We start from the raw sequence: 15,190 nt of genomic DNA, 5'->3' as shown, positions 1-15,190 counted from the left end.
TTCCTTTGGCCACTATTACATCTGGGAAATTGTTTGTGTCTTCCCTAGTGAAGACTGATCCAAAAGTACCTGTTCAATTCATCTGCCATTTCCTTGTTTCCCATAAGCTTTGTTATGGCCCACTATGAGGCAGGGGCCAGCTGGTGGCATAGTGGCATTAGCGCTGGACTTTGGGGCGACAAGTCCCGAGTTCGAATCCAGCCGGCTCCCTTGCACGCTTTCCATCCGTGCTGGGTTGAGCGTCGAGCTAGCAATTTGACCTCGTAAAAGAAAAGGAGATGCAAAAGAAATGCCACATTATGAGCACCCTGATACAGTGCACCCGGAGTTAAGGGCAAGGGAAGCTTCATTTATCAGCCTAATAAACATAAGAGTCTAATAACATCAGTCTGATAACATAATAAACATAAAGCTCCAGACAGATATGAAACTTCCCACATGAACAAAGGACCCAGCAGGGAAACTGATACTGAGGAACCATTTTGTCAAGACTTTGTCAAGATATTCAATATTCCTAGTTATTTATGAAACAATCCTTCAATATCACAGACATAGATTTACATTGTTTTTTTTATCTACACTGAATCTTAGCTATTGCAACAACGGTTTCCAGTGCAACAGTTAAAGCCCTCTTTCCAGACTATTGCTTTCTAAAATCAAGCCATAATATTAACGTTCAAAACTCAAAGAGAATTTATAATTATAATATCTCACCATATATAACCCTGAGATTTATTTTCTGACAGGCATTCGCACTAAATACAAGAAACACAATAGAATCAATGAAAGACTGCACCCAACAGGATAAACAACCAATGTGCAAAAAACAACAAACTGTGCAAATACCAAAAGAAATAAATAATAATAAAAATAAATAAGCAATAAATAATGAGAACATGAGATGAAGTGTCCTTGAAAGAGAGTTCATAGTTTGTGGAAAATGTGCAGTGACGTTATTCCCACTGGTTCAAGAGCCTGATGGTTGAGCGGTGATAACTGTTCCTGAACGTGGTGGTGCGGGTTCTCAGGCTCCTGGACCTTCTTTCTGGTGGCAGCTGTGAGAAGAGAGCGTCATCACCTTGGTGGTGTGGATCCATGATGATGGACGCTGCTTTTCTGCAGCAGTTTTTCACGTAGGTATGCTCAGTGGTGTGGAGGGCTTCGCCCGTGATGGACTTGGCTGAACCCACTACTTTTTGTAGGGTTTTCCTTTCAAGGGAATTGGTGTTTTCATATCAGGCCATGATGCAGCCAGTCTATATACTCTCCACCACACATCAATTGAGGTTTGTCAAAGTTTTAGATGATGTGCTGAACCTCTGCATCAAATGCAGTACTCTACTGTAAATTGGGGTAGTCTGAGACAGGGAAGATGGCTTTGAAAACAAGCACTATCTCTGACTCTATCTCATTCCTCCACATTTCACTGTAGCCTATTCTCTCTCCTATGTCCATCAGCCATCCCCTTCACCCATCCAGTGGTAATTTACAGCCATCAATTAACCTACCCACCTACAACCTATGAGCGAGGAACCTGGAACTCTTAGAGGAATACTTACAGGTAACGTAAGCCTACACAGTCAGGATCCTCAACTCCCCCAACTCTGGCCTTTTAATAGCCCAAGTTTTCTGATTCATTATTGTGACCATAGATTAGCTACCCACGCTGCCTCCTGAGTTCCATCTTCAAAGCTCAACTCCTCTCCAATTCCCTCTCAAAATCTACTTCTTTAACCCAGATTTTGACTGCCATAATATCTCCTTATGTTTCTGGACAATGCCCCAGCTGAGAGGGGCGCCAAGCCACATGTGAAAATACACAAGAAAAGGTGTTTTTATTTTGTTATTGCCCCTGTAAAAGTAATTTGGGATATTGACAGTGGGAGAGAGAACAGGGTGAATGTGGAAGTTGGAGAGTGGGATTCAGTAAAAGGAAGAGACAGAGGGGTGTGGAGAGAGGGAGAATGGGGGAAATGAGAAGAGGGATGGGGCTATCAAGGAAGGGGCAGGAGAGTGAAGTGTGAAGGAGAGTGGAAGAGGAATGCCTAAAAAAAGGAATGGATGAAGGGGAGGGGGATCCATGAGAGGGAGTTCTGTGGATGAGAACTTGCATCTTTGTCTGATGGGATACGGGGCCTGAGTACAAACAGGCATCTGAGTAGATAGCCATGAATGCGAGCGTATTAAGTCGACATGGCAGAGCTAAGCTTCCAGCTTTCCGGCCTCCTTGCTCTTGCTCTGAAGACTCAGTAGGCTTGGACCAGCTGGTAACTGATATCTGGCAAACAGCAGCACAATTCCCACCCTCCTCAAGTTAAAGGAATGCACACACACACAATCAACTTCCACTCTGAAGCATGCCAATGGACTGTCTAAGAATAATTCTGTGAAAGCTGTTGAATAAATACAATTTGTTGCTGAAGCAGTGTGGCAGTAGTTACTGCTATGTTATTAGTTTGTGAATGACTATTTTGCTTGCTGCTTTCTTTTTCAGAATCATTCAGCCTGTGGTCCACATACCAAATAATTGAATGCATATCTTGCTACAACAGTCCACAGCTGTGAACAGCCTTCTGCTGGGAAACAGCACCAAACATGAATGAAACAGCAGAAAACAGAGGTGAGCGAGACGATTCAAATCTTTGAATAAGCACTAGGGACTTGATGCCTTTATTGTTTCTTCAGAAATACAAGAAGGCATAGCTGCATCATTCAACAAACAAGCTTTCAAAGCTGGGAACAAACTAATTATGTTCATTCATGAGTCCTAAGCAACTTAAAAAGGCTTTAACAACAATTCTATGAATGGAGGTGGTTATTAACATTGTTAAGGAAGTTTAATTTTACACTGCGCTGATGTCTTCTAAAACTCGAAAACTCATTTTGATTTTGGAATGTATCTTGTATTTGACCATTGTAGGATTTAGGTCAAACCCAAAAGCTGTAAATTGAGCCTTATTAATGACATGAAACTGCAGCCAACCCAGATTATTATACATGGTTAAAATAAATACAGTTGTGTCTGTCCCTGACCCAATTGCTTTTAGGCAACAGGCTGCAGTACTACTTCCAAGGAATGTAGTTCAGAAGTTACATTAAACTAGAATGAATCATACTATTTGGACAACATTTTAGCAAAACGTTAACCCCCCAGGGCTGTGGCTGAGCCCGATGCCGTACACTCTGCTCGCACAGGACAGCACGGCCAAACACCCGAGTAATCACGTTGTCAAGTTCATCAATGACTCGTCATTGGTGAGTCTCATCACCGACAATGATGAGAAGGCCTACAGGGAGGAGGTGGAAGAGCTCGAGGACCCCTGCCAGGCAAAAAAAACCTCTTTCTTAATATCAACAAGACAAAGGAAATTGTTATCGAAATCTCGCACCGCTCGCCTCTCTTTATATCAGAGGCACAGCAGTGGAAACTGCGAGCAGTTTCAAACTGCTGGGAGCGCACATCTCACACAGCCTTTCATGGTCCCAGAATACACTCTACACAATCAGGAAAGCTCATTAAAGTGTTTTGTAACAACAAAATACAAAAATTAATTGAAATAAAAACAAGGGAGCCTAGGAGGTGCGTACCCAATTGCGTTTTCACTTTTAGCAAGGTGCACACGTATGATACAGTGGGTGATAAAGTATGCCATTCACATACTTTTACTTAGAGCCTGTAATGAGTTATGTGTACAACTAAGAATGCTTAATCAAATAATATACATACAAAATTACTCAAATATTACTAAAGTATTAACACTCCTCCCTGCTTAGCTATAATCTCCCTCAATGCAGAATGCATCTCAACGATATACACAGTATACTATCGAAGAAGAAAACCCTTAACTCTGAGTGGAGTCGTCAGGGTGTCGTTGTAATGGCATTTTTTTAGCAGGCTTTCTTGATTTTATGAGGCCGAGTTGCTTGCTCGACGCTTAACCCAGCACGGATGGAAAGCGTGCAAGGGAGCCTTCACTCTGAAGTTTGGCGCTGATGCCACTACGCCACCAGCCGGCTAGTATACTATATAATACAACTACTATATAGACATCTGCAGCATAGTAAATTTGAAATTGTTCTATTCAGGCTGAAAAATTTAATTACTGAGGAGTATTTCTTAATCTGGTGGGATAACATCTTTCATGGCAAGGAATGTTCACACTGCTTGGCAGGTGCGACTTGTGGCTGTAAAACAATTTCAGGCTCTGTGGCCTCCTCCAAGGTGGTTGTAAGGAAGTGATTCTGACAGCCCTGAGTACCTTTCTTCTTGATGTGGTGACACTCCCAACAGTACATGGGAAGATGCTCAACCTGCTGATCTACCTAGCCCACCAGACAAAGCTTGAGCCAACACTTTCATTTTGACCAGGCCTGGGTGACTAGTATGTAGGTCCTGCAACACTTTAGCTCTCAGCTTAGATAGCGCATTTTGCAACCCCACATAAAACAACCTCTGTCGGGGGAGTTACATCCTGGCACTGGTAAAAACGGGGGAACTGGAGTTTCTGCTGCACAGTACAGCCATTGAGGGTTGCCATGTAGAAATGAGAATCTGTGGTCTTTAATGGTTTCCATTTGGATTATCCCTGCCATAATAGGGTGACTTTCAATTTTCAATTAGGAAGAATACATCAAGAGGAGTATAAATTTAGTGATTTTTCAGGTACTTCCTTTTCCAAGGGTAAACGGGACAATCCATCAGCATTTCCATGATTAGTTGTCCTCTTGAAACGGTGTCCTCTAACAAACTGAACCCATCTCTGCATTCATGCTGCTGCCTTTAGTGGAAGGCTCTTCTGTGAATTGAAAATGGACATTAATAGTTGATGATCAGTAACTATGGTAAACTCTCTCCCATACAACTACTGGTTAAAACATTGTACACCCTAACCAGATTCAAGGCATCTTTGTCAATCTGTGCATAATTTTTCTCTGCAGCAGTAAGGGAATGTGATACAAAGACAACTGGGCGCTCACTTCCATCGCCCATAGCATGTCGCATGACTACACCGCTACCATAAGACGAGGAGTCACAGGCAAGTTTCACTGGACGATGTGGATCATAATGTGTGAGTACAGTGTCTGACATCATCACTTCCTTTACCTTTAGGAAAGCCATGTCATATTGCTTTGTCATTGACATTTCCTCCCGATCTGTAGTAATAAATTCTAGGGATGGAGCAAAGTCGCCTGTTCTAGTAACTGATAAATTCTAAGTAGGACCACAAATGCTGCTTGACTTTTCTTAGCAGACTTGTTCAATTATTGTGCATCACTGTTGTGACCACAGTAAGCGATGCTTGATTTACAGAATTCACCTTTGTTGCATCATGCTCTGCGCCCAAATTGTTTAGTCTTTTTAACACTGGCTTCAGATTCTGGAGATGTTCCTTGTCATCCTCACCAGTAACAATGATGTCATCTGAGTGTCTGGGCAGCCTTGCAGCACCTGGTCCATAGCTTTCTGACAGAGTGCAGGTGCAGATGCTACTCCAAAGCTAAGCCTATTATAGTGATAAATTCCTTTGTGAGTTTTTACGGTGAGAAACACTTTGGACTCTTCTTCCATCTCCATCTGTAGGTAGGTTTCAGCTAAGTCTATTTGCTGAAGTGATTTCCTTCAGAAAGGTTTGCAAACATTTCCTCTATCTTAGGCAGAGGGTATTAATTTTCTTTCGGTACTGGGTTGATGGTGACCTTGAATTCACCACAGATCCTGACAGACTCATTCTTCTTAGCTACTGAAAATACATGTTGCCCATGGGCTCCACTCAGCCTTTGAAAGAACTCCTTCAGCTTTCATGCAGCCTAGCTCACTGACTACTTCATCACGGATGGTATAAGGAACAAGATGGGCTTTGTAAAACTTGAGTGGGGCATTTTAATTTAACAATATTTTACCCTTGATATGTTTAAATTTTCCAATGCCATCCTTGAACACTGCTGTGGCATATCCAGTATGTTTCTTAATTCACTTTCAGTTGACTCTATTGCAGGAGATGTGGCATGCAAATGGTGGATGGATTTCCAATCAAATTGTAGTTATTTCAGCCAGTCATGGTCCCACAATGCTGGCCCTCCTGCTTTATCACACACAAGCCCAATGTGACTTGTTGGTTGTTGCATTTCACTGTTATGAATGTCATTTCCACAAGAGTTATCTTTTCTCCAGTATAAGTTCTTCATTTGATATCTGCAGATTTCAGTTTAGTATGTTTGAAATGCCATTCAAACTCATTTTGTGAAATGACTGAAACAGCTGAGCCAGTGCCCAATTCCATTTTAATTAGTTTTCTGGTCCCTTCTGGGGTAGGCCATATTGCTTGTCTCTTGTTAATTTTCACATTGTAAATCTCAAGGCTACTCATTCCTGTGTCACTCTCATTATTATCTGATTGTTCATAAACAGCATGCAGATTAATGCTCTTTTTGAAACTGCAGAAGAGTTTTATCATTTTTTCTTCCCTGGGCAGTCCCTGTGATGCTGTGGGGTGGTATGGTAGCATTGTGGTTAGCACAGCACCTTACACTACCAGCAACCTGGATTCAATTCCTCCACTGCCTGTAAGGAGTATCTTGGGAGAACAATGAGAGGAATGAACATCATAATTAAAACAAAACAAAATGGATTAAAATAGGGTGGAGTGATATGCACATTGGGAAGCAGAAATGAAGGGATTACCAGGGATGTTGATCATTCATCATGACCACATTCGTATTTGTTTCACCATGCCAAACAACTTCTCAGATTACTGGGTGGCTCTGAGTTGGACTAGCAGAATTTATGCAAAGGGTAAGATTAATAGGAGAATGGAGGAATTGAAGGATGGTCAAGTATAAAAGGCAGGAGTGATTCAATAGCAAAACGAGTGATGACTCTACATGAAAAGATGTGATGATGGGATTAGCCTATTGATGCCCAGATGAAGAGACTCAGCCCAGAATATGAGTTATTCCATTTCGTTCCACAGATGCTGGAGTTCCACCAGCAGCTTTTTTATTGCTCCAGATTACAGCATTTGCAGTCTCTTGGGTCTCTATCAAAGACATTCTCTTTCGTTCACTGTTGCCCCCTCTCCTTTCTCCATTCCTTGAGCAGGCTTTGGGCATAATTGGGTATATTTAAAATGGAGGCTAATAGGTTCTTGATTGGTAAGGGTGTCAAAGGTAGGACCAGGCACACAAGGGAGTGAGATTGAGAGGGGTAATAAATCAGCCAGAATGGAATGGCAGAGCAGACTCAATGTGCCAAATGGTCCTGTGTCCTGTGTCTTATGGTCTTAATTGCTTGTTCTGTATTTATGCTGTTTCTCTCTCCACAGACCTTTTTGTTCTTCTGAGTATTTCAAATATTTTCAGTTTAGTATTCTTACATGAAATAAAAGATTGTTGGCTAAGTTTCCATATTCCTTTTCGAGCATGTTGCAAGCATAGCTACAGGACTGACTTTCATTCAATTCACCATCAATTATTACTTTTGGAAATAAAAAAATGAGAAAGGAGCAGTAAAAAAAGGAATGGTAGAGAAATATAAGATTTTGTAGGAATTATTGAGACACCAGAAAAACAAATAGAAGAAAAAATGAACTTCCTCTCCAATAAAAAAAATGAAGTTGTCATAAAGCTCATTTCATTGCCTCAGAAGTTTACAGCCTGTAGACAGGCAGTGCATATAAAAACACCCAGGGCCATGGATCAGTTTTTTGGATTGTAATGAGGAAACGTTTCTTCACGCTGTGTATATTCTTTGGAATTCCCTGTCTCAGAAGGCTGCAGATGCTCTTTCAGTAAGCACTGGGACTGATGTGAGATATGGAGATTAAGAGAATCAAGGGCCTTGGCAGGAAAATTAAGCCAATATTAAATCTTACTCATCATTTTGTTGAAAAGCAGAACCATGTTCAGAGGTCCAATTCAAGTTCAATAAGAACAAAATGACACACACAAATTGCGAGAAGAACTGAGCAGAGCAGGCAGCGTACATGGAAAGGAATAAACAGTCAACATTTTGGGCCAAGACCCTTTATTTTGATAAAGAGTCTCAGCCCAAAGCATCAACAGCTTATTCCTCACCATTGTAGCTGCCTGACCTGCTGCGTTCCTCCTGCATCTTGTGTGCATTACCCTGGATTTCCAGCAACTGCAGAACTTCCTGTGTTTATGAACAAGTTGATGTTTTTTTTTTCCTTTTTAGTTAGAATTAAGAATAGAATGGAATGTATGAACTTCACTGTTGTTTATAATTATTTATCTTTACGTTGATAATTCCTCTCTCATTTCACGAGCACTAAACCACTCAGTCATACAACCAGAGTCTCTTGCAAAACAGACTGCCGGCTTTATTATCTGCTACCAGGAGGAGTTTGAGCCCAGCAATCAGGATAACGCTGACAATCTGGTCCTTTCATATAGGGACAGCTTCCTCTGTTGTCAAAGTGTAAAAACAGCAGAACAAAATTGCCAATAAAAGAAATTGAATAATTAACTTCCATTTGTAAAGAAAAGAATCAAAGTGTGGAAGTATACTCCACTTTCCAGCAAGAGAGAAAGCAGAAGGAATTACTTCATTAACAGTGCTTGTTGGCAGAGCAGGCTGCCATAGCTTTTGACACTGTGACTTGCCAAGTCAGTGAAACAGTAAGGCAGTGTTCAAAAGACTTCTTTCTGACTGCTCATGGCAGACACTCTCATGCTTCACTGTAAACCAATGCTATGCTGACTGAATACTTCCACTGTTTGCCATGTATGTCCAGCAGATTTTGCCATCTCACTTTACTCAAACACTGTGAGGTGTTGTGCAAATCTACTGCCAGAGCTACGAAAGAGTGTCTGTATTCATAGTTTTGGAGTGTTTGCTTCTACCTACCCCATTTCTCCCACCCTCTAAATCCAAATATGCCTGTAGTTGTAGTCACCCCATTAAGCTATGACCTCCCATTTGCACTGGTCTTTTTGAATCTTCCTCTTCTACACTCTTTGACCACAGACTCACATCTCCCCCGATTGTTCTATTCAATTCCAGTCTCACCTTACCATTGAAGCACCTCCCCAAGCAGCTTTCTTCCAGCAGACCCCACAACTCTGATCATTTTCCAATCTTTCCATCCACCTACTCCATTCACAGCCTATAGCTGGGTGCCAAATGTTTATCGACCCCACTATCAGCCAGACCCTGATGTTAAATATGACAGGAAATCCCTTCTCTTGATTTTCTCAAATCAGCTGTATTTGTCCTAGTTTATACTCCCGGAAATTCTCCATATCTGCTCCATCACTACCTTCAAGCCAATATCAGAGTCCATTACATTAATAAACCAAAAATATTAATAAATCAGAAACCTTTTGTTAGAAAGTTGAGATTTAAGGTGGTTCTACAAGGAACAAGGGCTCCAGTTTTAAATCTATAAAATGGTAACTATAACAGGATCAATGAAAGATCAATTAGAGCATAGAAGATAACAAACTGTGCAAATGCAAATATAAATAAATAGCAATTAATAAGCAGAACAGGAAATAACACGATTAAGAATCCTTAAAGTGAGATCATTGGTTATGGGAACATCTCAATAGATGAGTGTAGTTATCCCCTTTTGTTCAAGAGCCTGATGGTTGAGGGTATATAAAGTCTTGTTAGATTATTTATGGTTTTCATTGCATTTCAACCTTGGTTGAATTTTCTTGAGTTTTGTGTTCTCAGCATGTGATCTTACTTGATCAAATGGTCTTGCTTTGTTTTCAGTTTACTAATAATCATTCAGAAAATACCTTCACTTAAGTAATTGTGCCTTTGTTGGCCACTTTTCAGTGTAAATGATTGTTCTGCTACTTTAGAAAATAGAAACCTCTGGTGGTTTGTAGCTCGATCACGAAAAGAACATTGTCAGTTATGTACTGTTCTCTGTAAAACTGTGTTTATGCATATATGACAACAATATATGTTGTTACATCCATTAAAGATTCACCTGAAAGATAACATTTTCAACAATGCAGTATTTACTCAGTACTCCCTTGTAGAGATGATAATATTTCATTTCAAGCTTCAAAGTTCAGAGTAATTCATTATCAAAGGACACACGTATATCTCACCATATACAACCCTAAGATTCATTTTCTTGCAGGCATTCATTCACAAGAATAGAGAAATATAACAGAATCGATTAAAAACTACACACAAAGACTGACAAACAATGTGCAAAAGAAAACAAACTGCTACAAATAATAAAAAAGTAAATAAACAATACTGAGTTGTAGAGTCCTTGACAATGAGCCCATATATTGTGGAATCAGTTCAGAGGTGAGGTGAGTGAAATGATCCAAGCTGGTTCAGGATTTATTTGGCAAATGCCAAAAGTTCAAAAATAACGGAAGTTTATAACCCAAGTTTAGTTTGCACTTCAACCATGTTACACCATATTAATACAGAGGGGCACTGTATGAAGAAATTCATATTAATTTAGAAGAATGTATATAAAGTGTACAAAGCAATGTTTGCAGCTTGGCTATATCAATAAGTGGAATATATAATGGTGAGTCAGGCCATTCAGCCCAGCTACAATCTGTTGGTATTCTAGTAATAGTTGACGTATGAGTTCAGTCCCTAATTTATTGGCACGGACTCTGTCATACCCACTTATGCTGGAAGGAAACTAGGCAGTTTAATCTACAATAATCTACTGCCAGATGTAAATAATAAGAGCAGCACATTAGCACCTTTGAGTTATTAACAGTACATTTGAAAATAAGTGGCTTGTTCATTAGGTTTTCATCCTGGTGAAGTGGAACTCATGTTGAATCCAGACCACAGGTGCTGTCTGTGGGAAATTGCACATTCTCCCTATGCTCACATGGATCTTCTCTGGGTGCTCCAGGTTCTTCCTAAAGATGCGTGCATTTCCTCATGAATTGGCCGCTGCAGATTTCCCCCAGGGTGAAGCTGAGTGGTATATCTGGGAGGTGCTTGGCTTGTTTCTGTTCTGTATCTCACTATGTTTCTATGTAGTTAGAGTTTTACCCAGTGATGTGAGGATCACTGCAGCATCTAAAACCAGATCCAGCCTCAGGCATGGTTGCAATAGGGAGAAAGTCATTGGGAAGTCCTGACCCACAGCGATGGCACTGGTGAAGCACAGCAACAACTTGCTGGCAGCAAAATTAATTACTTTATTAATAACACTGTTTCCTCAAAAACGATCACAGCGATCATTAGCCTGTAACTTCTCCTTTGGACGCCTATATGACCTGACACTATTGCAATGTGAACTTAAGTCTTGAAGGTGCAGGACGATCGCTGTATAGCGAGTATGGGCTGAATCGAGGCGGCAGGGCCTGGGCCTGAGAGTGGGGAGTAAGCTAATGCTTGTTTGCTGGAACAGACTTGGAGGCAATTTGAAGCAGCAGAACTGAGGCATGAAAGAATCCAGGTGGCAGGGCAGCAGCCTGAGAGCAAAGAACAAGCGAGGTTTGACCGATTTAAGTGATAGGCCGAATTGGAAAGGTTAGGTATGGTCCATACTGAGGCGGCATGTCCCAGACCCGAGAACATATCAAAGCAGCAAGGTCTGAGGGCGAGGAATGACCTGAGGTTTGGCTGATTTAAATGCCAGGCAAGATTGAAAAAGTCAAGGTGCTGGGGCCGGAGACGAGGATGGCCCGATATACAGTTCACTGCTCCGCAAGGTTTACTCATCTCTGCACTGAACTGAGGCTGTGGCCTGCAGCTGACTGGCTCCTGGACTGGCTGTGACTCAATTCGTGGTTTGGACTCACTTTCATGAATCCTGCTTCTGAATGTTACTTGCTTAAATGCTATTGCTTGCACGATTCGTTTTTTTCTGCACATTGTATGTTTGATGGCCTGTTTTTAAAATGGGTTTCTTGGTTTTGTGGCTGCTTGTAAGGAGATGAACCTCAGGGTTGTATATAGTATATATATTTTGATGATAAATGCAATTTGAACTCCGAATTGGAGTGTTCAAATATATATGACATTAATAAACGTGGCTTTGGATTATTTACAAAACATTTCAGGGAGTATCCTAATTATTGGACCTTTACTAACATTGTAGCCACATAAAGACTGTGGCTACAAGAGCAGAACAAAGTTTTAGAGTCATGGAGCACTGCAGCACAGAAGCAGCCCTTCAGCCCATCTAGTCCATGCTGAACAGTTATTCTGCCTAGTCCCATTGACCCACATCTGGACAATAGCCTCCATCCCCACGTACTCATCCAGACTTCTCTTGGGTGTTGAAAATGAACCCACATCCACCAGTTCATCTGGCGGCTTGTTGCTCACTTGCACCACCCTCCGAGTGGTGAAGCACCCACTCAGGTTCTCTTAGATATTCCACCTTTCACCCATAACCAATGATTTCTAGTTCTACTAATCCAAGACAATCTGCAGATGCTGGAAATCCATAGCAACACACGCAAAATGCTGGAGGAATTTAGCAAACCAGGGAAAATTAGAGTTGTGACAAAAGGTCCCGGCCCAAAACGTTGACTGTTTACTGTTTTCCATAGATGCTGCCTAGCCTGCTGAGTTCCTCCAGCGTTTTGTGTGTTTTACCTTTAGTTCTAGCTTCACCTAACCTCATTGGAAAAAGCCTGCTTGCATTAACCCCGTCTCATCAAATCTCCCCTCATTCTCCTACAATCCAGGGAATAAAGTCCTAACCTATTCAACCTTTTTCTATAACTCAGATCCTCGTCCGATCGACATCCTTGTATATTTTCCCTGTACTCTTTCAATCTTATTGATACCTTTCCTGTGGATAGATGACCAAACCTGCAGACAATAAATCCCAATAATTATCATGCACTGTTACCTTCTCCCCTTGACACAAAACCAGGTGCATGTCCAGCCTTCAGTAAACAATTTTTTTAAATAATTAAAGGAATTTCTTCATGACTCCTTCGAACATTGGGAAATACTTCCAACTGCAGGAAATTACAAAGTACTGAGTTTAGTTCAATAGTAGCATACTTAGTTCTGAATCATAGTTCTAAACTCACATGAACTGCAAATCAAAGGTTAATCCTTCAGTAATGTAATGCATTACCTAATTAATCAGATGTGTTTATTTGTAATTCAGTTCGTTTTCCTAGTTCTCCCAATCAATTTGGTGTAAAGACCCCATTGTACTGATGTACAAATTAATTCTCAACGAACTTCCCCTTTCAGTAAGCAGCACCTGAAACAGGAAGTAGCTTATCCTTTAGCTTTTTCCTGCATTTTTGTGTCTTCCGAGTTATGCAATATAACTGGAATCAAGTTCTGATGTACTTTTAGAAAGAAGGAAGTTTGAAGTTCTTGATGCTTTTGCTAAGTTTTCTTTCAGCTTTGATGCAACACCCTTACACGTAATTTTCTCATTTTCTAAATGTCGACATAGAAACATAGAAAATAGGCGCAGGAGTAGGCCATTCGACCCTTCGAGCCTGCACTGCATTCAGTATTATCATGGCTGATCATCCAACTCAGAACTCTGTACCTGCTTTCTCTCCATACCCCCGATCCCTTTAGCCACAAGAGCCATATCTAACTTCCTCTTAAATATAGCCAATGAACTGGCCTCAACTGTTTCCTGTGGCAGAGAAATCCACAGATTCACCACTCTCTGTGTGAAGAAGTTTTTCCTCATCTCGGTCCTAAAAGGCTTCCCCTTTATCCTTAAATGAAGCTCCCCAGTAACAGCTTCTGAATGAAAATGTTAGTAACTGTTTAATCCTTGTTGTACTGCCACAGTCTTGTTCTTGCATGCTCACTCTGCCTATCTATTTCACCTTATATCAGGAAAGGTAATTTGTCAGAAGTTGGCCCTATGTGTTTTGAGATATCTTGTCGTTACATAGGCACTCTACATATGCATAGCTTGTATAACTTATTCCTCCGTGTTCACCTCCCCTGCAGAAAGCAACAAACATATAAAACTTGGAAGAAGATGAGACTCTGAAATGCCTTTCATATTCAACTTTCCAATATCTGTTGTTATGTACAAAGAAAGTACACAATATGCAGTAAAATAAGGAAAAATGTGTTTCCGATTGTAAATAACTTCTAAGTTACACTGAACAATGACGTTAATGTTGATGGACGTCCTTCTCTATATATTGCATTATTCCATAACAGTGAAATTTGTGCATATACAAGAGATATATTCAGCACTTTTACGCGTTATTACTTTCCAACTTAAGATTAGTTGGCAGATCCTCTATAAACAACAGTGATAAGTAAAAGATTCATCTCAAATCTCATTGACTCAATCTGTGGCTGCGGTCACAACTGTCACTAAAAGCATGCTTCCAGGTAATTGGCGACTTTAATTACATTGGTTTATAGTTTCTTAGTGCTGTATGAATTTCATTCTGGCATCCATTATAGATGCATAGTAACAGTGATTGCATCAAGCAGGCTAAGTAGCCAATCAAGCTAATATCAAACTAGGAAATATTAAATTCTACACACACAAAATGCTGGTGGAACTCAGCAGGCCAGCAGCATCAATGGAAAGGAGTACAGTCGACATTTCAGGCCAAGACCCTTCATCAGGACTGGAGAAAAAGATGAGGAGTCAGAGTTAGAAGATGGGGAAGGGGAGGAAGAAACACAAGGTGATAGGTGAAAATGGGAGGGGGGAGGAGTGAAGTAAAGAGCAGGGAAGTTGATTGGTGGAAGAGATACAGGGCTGGAGAAGGGGGGAATCTGGAGGGAGAGGACAAAGAAGGGAGGGAGGAAAGAAAAGGGGGAGGTGATAGGCTGGTAAGGAATTAAGGTGAATGAGGGAAATGGGAATGGAAAATGGTGATGGGGGGGTGCAGTACAAAAAGATCTAGAAATCAATGCTCATAGAGGCTACCCAGATGGAATATAAGGTGTTGCTCCCCCAATCTGAGTGTGGCCTCATCACGACAGTGGAGGAGGCCATGGATTGGCATATCAGAATGGGAATGGGAATGGGAAGTGGAATTAAAATGGGGGGCCACTGGGAGATCCCACTTTTTCTGGCAGATGGAGCACAGATGCTTGTCGAAGCAGTCCTCTAATCTATGTCAGGTCTCATTACTATATAGCAGGCTACACTGTGAGTACTGGATACAGTAGATGACCCTAACAGACTCACAGGTGAAGAGAGGTCAAGACTTGACTTGACTTGAGTCTCACTGGAAGGCTTGTCTGGGGCCCTGAATG

General features: G+C 41.1%; 1 protein-coding gene across 6 annotated transcripts in view; it reads right to left on the bottom strand.

Annotated features, from left to right (window-relative positions):
• Nucleotides 1–15,190, bottom strand: part of papss2b (3'-phosphoadenosine 5'-phosphosulfate synthase 2b) — a 93,354-nt gene that overhangs the window by 64,886 nt on the left and 13,278 nt on the right. The window contains exon 1 of one of the 6 annotated variants that reach the window (XM_059947452.1): nt 4,668–4,781. The exons of the other annotated variants lie outside the window; for them this stretch is intronic. Within the exon in view, the coding sequence (XP_059803435.1) occupies nt 4,668–4,766 (99 nt within the window). The 5' untranslated portion in view covers nt 4,767–4,781. Of the gene's footprint in view, nt 1–4,667; nt 4,782–15,190 lie in introns of those variants that run through there. 6 annotated transcript variants of the gene reach the window in all.

The sequence above is a fragment of the Hypanus sabinus genome, chromosome 22 (genome assembly GCF_030144855.1).
Source record: "Hypanus sabinus isolate sHypSab1 chromosome 22, sHypSab1.hap1, whole genome shotgun sequence".
NCBI classification, from domain to species: domain Eukaryota; kingdom Metazoa; phylum Chordata; class Chondrichthyes; order Myliobatiformes; family Dasyatidae; genus Hypanus; species Hypanus sabinus.
This window is presented reverse-complemented; position numbering and strand designations above follow the sequence as displayed.